General features: G+C 47.1%; 1 protein-coding gene across 6 annotated transcripts in view; it reads left to right on the top strand.

Moving 5' to 3' along the window:
- Positions 1 to 243: 243 nt before the first annotated feature.
- LOC310837304 (uncharacterized protein) overlaps positions 244 to 9,226 on the top strand; it is a gene marked incomplete at its 5' end in the record, with an annotated part of 135,709 nt that continues 126,726 nt past the window's right edge. For 3 of the 6 annotated variants that reach the window (XM_083723657.1, XM_083723655.1, XM_083723652.1), the window contains 2 exons: positions 244 to 524; positions 1,942 to 2,116. In XM_083723657.1, coding sequence (XP_083579783.1) covers positions 244 to 524; positions 1,942 to 2,116 — 456 coding nt within the window. Of the gene's footprint in view, positions 525 to 1,941; positions 2,117 to 2,248; positions 2,376 to 4,780; positions 4,859 to 6,351; positions 8,421 to 9,226 lie in introns of those variants that run through there. The other 3 variants (XM_083723656.1, XM_083723654.1, XM_083723653.1) reach the window with 2 other exon arrangements.

The raw sequence follows: 9,226 nt of genomic DNA, 5'->3' as shown, positions 1-9,226 counted from the left end.
ACACGTTTTCGAACGAGGGGTGGGGGGGAATCGCAATTTCAGTCGCAGAGCCGCCCCCGCCTGGGTATGGAGGGAAACCGGAGGTGACGTCACGAGAAGTGTGACAATTTTGCCATTTCCTTAGCTGACCACACGCGCGCGCGCGCGCGCCAAGGGCGCAGATGCACCCTGCAGGCGGATCCACAAGAAGGTGGTTTTCTCCTTCCTGGGACCAGAGGCGAGACACGCACCCCGATCCTGTAAATGCCCCAAGCCAGGCTTTCACCTTATGCACCTTCACCTGGAAACAAATTTCATGGCTTCCGTCTGAGAAAATGCACATCAAACTACAAAGCTAGGAAACACGACCAATGCAAGCTGCTGCGATTAGTTTTGCGTAAATACAGGTTTTTTTTTTTTGTTGTTAAAGCATCAAACTACCTGCCCCCCCCCCTCAGCTTTGGCAGCGGCGAAGACGAAATGAATAGAGGCCCGGGAAAAGAGAACCAATCAGAAGAGCCGGAACGAAGAGGCGAACCAATCAGGTGAGCCGGAAGCTGGGAAACCCATTGAAGAAGTTGCGGCTTGGTCATTCAGCTTTTTCTGTTGATCTGCCGCTTCCGGATTCCGCCGCCTGAGGCTCCCACTTCAGTCCGGATGATGGTTCCGGATTAAAAGTTTGCTGGGGGAGTTGGGAGAAATTACCTGAGAGGAGGAGAAAGAGGCGCAAGATATTTATGGGTGGTTTGCTTTTACTCTCCCTGAACCTACAAACGGGACAGCTGGGAGGGGAAGCGAGGAGGGAGGGAAATGAGATTTCTTGCGGGAGGGGGATGAGGGAAGAGCCCCCCCTTCCTTCTGGGAAGCAGTATTGGGGGTTGGGATCAAGGCAATCCAGATGAAAAGTGGTGGTGGTGGGTTTCCTGCCCAGCAAAGTTTGCATTCCAAGATTCTCTTTGAAGCGCGGAGATCTGGGCAGCCCAGCTTTTCATGCACTGCCTTGCTGCGCATGGGGGAGTGGCGCCAAAATTTAATCGCCCCCCCCCGCCGTTCCAAGGTGGATGTCTGGTGGGTGCCATAGCAGTTTATGGTTTTTTGAAAGGGTACCTCGTCACAGTACTTTTACCAGCTAAGGCTTGTAAGTGCCATTGCCAGTTTTTCTGACTTTCTGTTTCTATCTGCAAGTGTTCCAGAGATTTCTAAGTTTGATTAATGAGTTGTTGAGCAGCCAATAAAGAAAATGTGATTAGTTCTTCATATCTCAGATTAGCATTGTCTTCTTTAAAAATGGCTAACAATACCAAACTTCAGGTAGATAGGATGTTTAGTTTTGACTATATATATATATATATATATATATGTATAAGTATATGTAAAGGGACCCCTGACAATTAAGTCCAGTTGTGAACAACTCTGGGGTTGCTGCGCTCATCTCGCTTTACAGGCCAAGGGAGCTGGTGTTTGTCCGCTTCCGCAGACAGTTTTTCCGGGTCATGTGGCCAGCGTGACTAAGCTGCTTCTGGAGAAACCAGAGCAGTAAACACTGTTTGCCTTCCCACCGGAGCAGTACCTATTTATCTACTTGCACTGTGTGCTTTTGAACTGCTAGGTTGGCAGGAGCTGGGACCGAACAACAGGAGCTCACCTCGTCTAACCTTTCGTTTGGAAAGCCCAAGCAGCACAGTGGTTTAACCCACAGCAGCACCCGCATCCCTAGATAGATAGATAGATAGATAGATAATCTGTGTTTGGATTCTGCATTAGTATTTGTGATTAGAATTTCAACTGGAGTTTATGGGCCTAGAGGCATATGCAGTAACTTTTGGGTTCGTTAGAAAATGTGTAGATAATTCCAGATGTTGCCTAGCTTTACTTAATATTTGTTCCCTGGTCAAAGGTATACTATCTGTGTAAATGTCTCCCACCCTAAATAAATCCGTTTTTCTCCATTGTTCTCATTAGAGAGCTGCTCCCTGCTTACAAGTGCATTGTGGCAACAGCGGAGTCCTGGAAGTGGCCCAGTTTCACCTCCTTGTCCTCTGTCTCTTCCAAAGGCAGCACAATGGCCTCCGATACCCCCTCTGAACGGCCTCTTCTTCAAGGTGGAGTGAAAAGAGGAGCCAGGCAGCTTCCTCAGGTAGGGAAAGAGCAACGGGAGCAGGGAGGAGGGAAGAGGCACAGATGGGACAACCCAGCCTCCCTCTGTGTTGAGTGGGGATGATGGGGACCAAAGAGAAGCTCTGTTTTCCTCCTCTTCTTCTTCTTCCAGGCCCTCTTGACCTTTGAGGAGGTGGCTGTGTTTTTCACGGAGGAGGAGTGGGCTCTGCTGGATCCTGGCCAACGAGCTCTGCACAAGGAAGTCATGGAGGAGAATTATGGGATGGTGGCCTCTCTGGGTAAGGACACATTTTTATGCCTCTTGGCTGCTAGACATTGGAGCTCAAATCTCCTGTTTGAGCCATTTATTCATGCCGTGTAGGAACAACATACCTTGCACGAATAGCCTGCTGGATCAGCCCAGTGGCCCATTTCATCCAGTATCCTGTTGCCTGTGGGAAGCCAGCAGGAGTTGAGCATAGTAGCATCTCTCCCCGCCTGTGGTTTCCAGAAACTGCTATTCTGCCTCCGACTGTGGAAGCAGAGCAGAGCCACCTTGGCTAGTGGCCATTGGTGGACCTTTCCTCCTCAATGAATTTAGAGCATATCAATTTCCCATATGACTTCTTTGTAAACTCTCAGGCGGATGCCATGTGGACCTGGAGTTTTATCTGTTTTAATTTTGTCTATTTGACTGAGAACTTCATATCTCACCACCACTACCCATCTTAACATATCCAGCTCGGCCTCAAGGGAGAAAATTATTATTATTATTATTATTATTATTATTATTATTATTATTATTATTATTCCCCTCTCGCCTGACTGGTTTTCCCAGCCACTCTGGGCAGCTTCCAACACATATTAAAACATAATACAGTGGTGCCTTGATTCTCAAACGTAATCTGTTCCAGGAGTCCCTTCGACTCCCAAAACCATTCAAAAACCAAGGCGCTGCTTCCGATTGGCTGCAGGAGCGTCCTGCACTCAAGCGGAAGCTGCGTCGGGACGTTTGGCTTCCGAAAAACGTTCACAAACTGGAACACTTACCATTTACCTGTGTAAAACATAAAACATGAAAAGGCTTCCCTATACAGGGCTGCCTTCAGGTGTCTTCTAAAGGCTATAAGGGAAAATGCATTTTAAATTGCATTTTAACCTGTATTTTAAATTGGGTTATTCCCCCTTATTATGTTTTTACTGTCATTTTACTGGTGTTAGCCATTTATAATAAATAAAATTATTAATTAATTAATTAATTAATTAATACATGTTTAGTTTTTTGTTTGTTTGCAAGAGCGGGGTGCCCTGGCCTCCTTGCCCTCCTGCAAAGCTCATGTGTCTGCCTTACTCGGAGCTAAGAAGTTCGTCCGCCGAGGCTCCATCTGGCTGACGGAGTGGCCTTCTTGGCTGGCTAGTTCCGCATTTAAAGTCCTAGCTACTTCCTTCTAGCTATTGGCTTCTAGCTTACTTTCCATAAGACTCTTGAAAAAAGAGCTAACTAGTTACTTTTCTATTTACTGGCATCGTAACACTTTTCAAAGTACCACTTACCACTTTCCTTACTTTAGTGTGGGTCTGTGGCAAATTGTTGTCAGGAGCCGGAATCAGGAGGAGATCAGCAATAAAACACCCAGTGTCAGTGAAGTTAACCCTTTATTCAAAGAACCCCAAACAGTGCAGGCCTAGTGGTCACGCTTCCCAGTAGGTCTTGCCCCAATGAGGCAGGTGGAGGGATAATGTTCCCTGTCTTCCCACTGCTCTCTTAAGGCCCTCCCCCTGGTTCCTTCCCCAGCAGCCTGAGGCTCCTTTGCCTTGTCTTTCTTTGCTCCACCCTCTTCATTCCTCTGTGTGTTCTGGGAGATCAGTGGGGAGAGGAGCTGGTCAAAGCAGGAGGGAGAGCTTCCCTAGCTTCTTATTTAGCTTGTCTCTACTCTTCTTGATATCCGCCTCTGCTTCCGCCTCCAAGGCTGGACTGCTCTCTGCCACAGCCTCCTCCTGCTCACCAAACCCTTCTCAGATTCTGACACCTCCTCTTCCTCCCAGTCTGCTCCCTCCTTTCCTTCTGACAGCCCCTTGTCATCCCACCACCAATCCCCTGGCTCTGAGCCTTCTTCCCCAGGGGGTTCCCTTTAGTGTCCCCCCCCCACCCCATGCCTCTCACTATTTCTCTGCATCCAGACAGTCCATGATGATTGCCAAGGCTCTCTCTCTTTAGGTGTTTGATAGGGGTCCTTCTTTTACTCTTTAGATAAAGATTTTTGCAGATTTGCTGTCTGAAGCAATATTCGTATATTCACACAAACACACCTTGTGACAGTGGGGACCATGCAGCCCCCTCCTACTCATTCTGTGCATCTTTATAGGATCTGAATACATACAGTGGAACCTCGAGTTAGGCTTCCTTCGGGCTACGTAAACTCAGGTTGCTCATGTGGGAAACCCGGAAGTACTGAAACAGGTTATTTCCGGGTTTTGTTGCTCGCGCATGCGCAGAAGCATTAAACTGCACCACGTGTGTGCGCAGACGCGGCACTTCGAGTTGTGAAAGTTTTGTTACGGATGGGCCTCTGGAACGGATCCTGTCCATAACACAAGGTACTATTGTAATCCGAATCTACGAGTTCAAAGGCGAGAGAATAGATTAATTTGAAATGGCCGGTTGTGCCCCAAAGTTATATAATATTATCTCTCTTCTTGACAGAATCAGACCTCAATTCCTGCTGGGAAGAAAGACAAGGTCCATTTCTCCAGGATCCCAAAGAAGGGGAGACATCAGCAGGTAGGTGCTTAGATGTGTTGTGGGGCCCTCCAGGAAGTGAGGGAGGAGAAGCCGGATGCCAGCATGGTGTAGTGGTTAAGAGCGGTGGACTTGTGATCTGGTGAACCGGGTTCGCTTCCCCGCTCCTCCACCTGCAGCTGCTGGGTGACCTTGGGCTAGTCACATGTCTCTGAAGTCTCTCAGCCCTACTCATCACACACAGTGTTTGTTGTGGGGGAGGAAGGGAAGGGAGAGTGTTAGCTGCTTTGAGACTCCTTAGGGTAGTGATAAAGCAGGATATCAAATCCAAACTCTTCTTCTTTATGTCCTGCTTCTGGGCTTCTTATCAGCATTCCTTTGGCCCCTGTGAGGCTCTTGGACTAAACAGGCCAGCGAGACAAATGTGGTTTTCAATGCCTTTCCATTGGGCCCTTGGGACTCTCCTCCCCAGGCCCTGACCCTTGTTGACCAGTGTAGCTTCACATCCTCCTCGAGTCCTTTTTCCTGGCTGGGTTGTTTCCTTGAAATGGGGCTTCTTCCTTGCCTGGATGGGAGGAGAGAGAAGGGTGTGTAGAAAACGTGCTCCTGTCCAGAGCTGACATTTGCATCCATTGATAAACCCACGTTTGCCTCTGGCCTCACAGAGTGCGAGCATGTGGCTCTCAACCTGCAAAAAGTTGCTCACGCCTGAGAGAGACCATTAGTCTGATCCAGCAGCCCTTTTCTAAATAATAGAATCGGCCTCTAGCCTGAGGTTTCCTTTCCACGTTGCTAGTATATGCCCCAAATTAAAATAGCCTCCACGGTGCCTCTGAGCTGAGGTAAATGTACAGTGAGATCCTCTTCACAAGTGCCAGAGCGATTCTGCTGGGTTCACATGGCCCTGGGCTATCCCTCAGGAGCACAGTGAAGACTTTGCCTTTCCCTTGGGTATTTTGTATTCAGAATTAACTCCTTGAAACCATTTCGCAAACCAGACTTCATCACTCGGGAGTAAGGAGAAGATCTAGTTGGATGGGGCTCTGGGAAAGTGGAGAGACCAGCAGACACAGCTCTGCTTAGTGACAGCATGTGGAACAGGGAGGGACTTGTTGTCTTGAAACTGTGGCATATTCAGACTCTAACTTCGGATTCAGTTGGGCAGGAAGAGAAGGAGGGGGACATACTTGAAAACTGTAAGAAGAGTTTGGATTTGATATCCCGCCTTTCACTCCCTTTAAGGAGTCTCAAAGCGGCTAACATTCTCCTTTCCCTTCCTCCCCCACAACAAACACTCTGTGAGGTGAGTGGGGCTGAGAGACTTCAGAGAAGTGTGACTAGCCCAAGGTCACCCAGCAGCTGCATGTGGAGGAGCGGAGACGTGAACCCAATTCCCCAGATTACGAGTCTATCGCTCTTAACCACTACACCACACTGGCTCTGAGAAAAATCAGAGAAGCAGAGAACTGGGCTTGATCTGTGTTTCTGCCTTGCAATTTGAACAATATTTTCTTTTTCTCCTTCCCTCTAATCAGGTAATTGGCTGAAGAGTGAGAATTGTGGTGAGCCATCCGTAGTGTCATTAGAAAATGTGGAGAGTGAAACAGCGGGCGAGATATTTGTAAATCAACAATCGGCCCCAAAGCATGTAGAAAACACGTTGAAAAATGGGGAAGGCACACCTTCCACTACTCAGGACATTGGTGTTCCTGTACCCTTGAATTCACAGGAGCAATGCACAGGAAGCAGCAATGTGGAGTGTGAACAGAGGTTCAGTCATAGTGGAAGGCTTAGTTTGCATCAGAGAACCCAAACAAGGGATAAAGCATTTCAATGCATTGAGTGTGGAAAGAACTTAAGTAGTGCTGGTAACCTTGTCAAGCATAAAAAAATCCATGCGGGGGAGAGACCCTTTAAATGCATGGAGTGTGGGAAGAGCTTCAGTCAGAGCGGAAACCTTATGGCACATCAAAGAATCCACACTGGGGAGAAACCATATAAATGTATGCTATGTGGAAGGAGTTTCAGTCTCAATCACCATCTTACTTTACATCTAAGAACCCACACTGGGGAGAGACCTTACAAATGTATGGAGTGTGGAAAGAGCTATTGCCAGAGTGGACACCTTGCTGCACATAAAATAATGCACACATGGGCAAAACAGTTTAAATGCATGGAGTGCGACAAGAGTTTTCTCAGAAAATTTGACCTTGCTGTGCATCACAGAACCCACACAGGAGTGAAACCTTACAAATGTATGGAGTGTGGAAAGAGCTTTTGCCAGAGTGGACACCTTGCTGCACATGAAAGAATGCACACATGGGCAGAACAGTTTAAATGCATGGTGTGCGGCAAGGGTTTTGTCAGAAAATTTGACCTTACTGTGCACCAGAGAACCCACACAGGAGTAAAACCTTACAAATGTATGGAGTGTGGAAAGAGTTTTTCCCAGAGAGGACACCTTGCTTCACATCGAAGAATCCATACAGGGGAGAAACCCTTTAATTGTTTGGAGTGTGGAAAGAGCTTTCACAGGAACTGTGACCTTACTGCACATCGGAGAACCCACACAGGAGTGAAACCTTACAAATGTATGGAGTGTGGAAAGAGCTTTAGCCAGAGTGGAAACCTTAATGCACATCAAAGAACCCACACAGAAAAAACCACCCTTTAAATGTTTGGAGTGTGGAAACAGCTTTAGTCACAATTACCACCTTACTTTACATAAAAGAACCGACACCAAGGAGAAACCGTATCAATGTACAGCGTGTGGAGAAAGCTTTAGAGGGAGTGATTGCCTGACTGTGCATCTGGGAACCCATGCCGTGGGTAAACCCTCTATAAGTGAATGTGAAAAAAGCTGCAGTAGGAGCAGCAAATGTATTTCATGTAAGGGAATTATTTGCTGTTTCGTTTTCCCCTTAAACTGAGGGTTAATTATCCTGGAGCTCCTTGGCCTGTGGTGGGAGCTCCAAGTTTGAATCCAAAGGAAGTCAAATTTGGTAGGAGAGGCAGGCAGTTTGATGCTCACCACCCAGCCAAGGCACGTGGCCCCAATCCACAGGTTGTTCGCCTCCTTCATCAAATTCCTTCGGTCTAGTGACCTGACCTGGTTTGAGTGATTTGCCTAAAATCTTTTGTGTGTTGATGCCCGAAAAATTTGGGGCTCATTTTAGACCAAGTCCCTTAACCTGAGTTCCTTCGCTGGGTTCCCCCGTCAGAGTGAAAAGTAAAATGGAAGGCAACCAAAATCTGAAGCAAATTGGACCATTAAGCCTTTGATTGTTTATTTGTCATGACAAATATTCAGCCTCTATAAAAGTTTTTCAGGCAGAATTTATAGAAAGCATTGTTATTGCAACCTGCATTGGGATGGCAACAAGCAACCCATGTTCTATTCATGGGACAGACGCATGCAGACATTTGCCATTACATCTCATCCATCGGCTCCATCCAGATCCATTCAGTGGGAGAAACCTTGTCCTGGGATTCTTCCCCCTGCATGACTCTGCGCTTCAGAGATTATGATGAGAGAGAGATTTCCCACAACACAGGAGTGTCCGTGTGAAGTCTGTTACAAAGAATAAATCATTTATGAACCCTTTTACACCGTGTTTCCTTCATCTATATACAATTTCCCTAGTAAAGCGAGCTTAATCATTTGTTTCCGCTTTATATTGGAAGTATTATCTCTAACAAAATGCATTTCAATAGGGACAAGTGTAAGGTTTTGCACAAATATAGGATGGGGGGGGGGGCATCTGGCAGTACATGTGTAAAGGATCTAGGCGTCTTGATGGACCACAATTTTAACATGTATCAACATTGTGATGCAGCAGCAGAAAAAGAATGCTATTCTAGGCTGGATCAACAGAAGTCAAGTGTTCAGATCAGGGGAGCCGACTTGGTTCCAGTGCACACAACATGACGTCATGATGTCACACACCACACACACACACACGGCCTTGGAACCGGACTTCCAGTAGCACCAGGTTCCAAGGTCTTGCAAGGCCTCAGACAGCATCTCCGAGGTTTGACGAGACCAAGGCAGTCCAAGGGTGTGTTGAGCTTGAAACACAATGAGCTCATTCCAGCAGCATCTCTGTCCCCAGGGAAACCTTGGAACCTTTCCAGGCACACTAGAAAAAAACTAGAATATTTTTGTTAGCTTCTACGGCTTCTGCACCTCAGAAACGCCATTATACCTTACAGATATATCATCCAGACCATCATTTAGTGTGGGAACCTTGGATTTATAGAGTGAATATATGAGACTGAAACTGCTCTGCTCCAGCTGATCTCTCCATGATCTCCTGTGGGTTAGAGGCGGAGGGGACACGCCTCTATCCAGGACTCTTTTGCTTCCCTTAACCCTTCCGTGGACTCCCTCGCTCCATCTCTACCATTTAT

This window comes from Podarcis gaigeae (genome assembly GCF_964106915.1).
Source record: "Podarcis gaigeae genome assembly, chromosome: 2".
In the NCBI taxonomy this organism is placed as follows: Eukaryota; Metazoa; Chordata; class Lepidosauria; order Squamata; family Lacertidae; genus Podarcis; species Podarcis gaigeae.
Note: the sequence above shows the minus strand (reverse complement) of the source record. Positions and strands in the feature narration are given on the sequence as shown.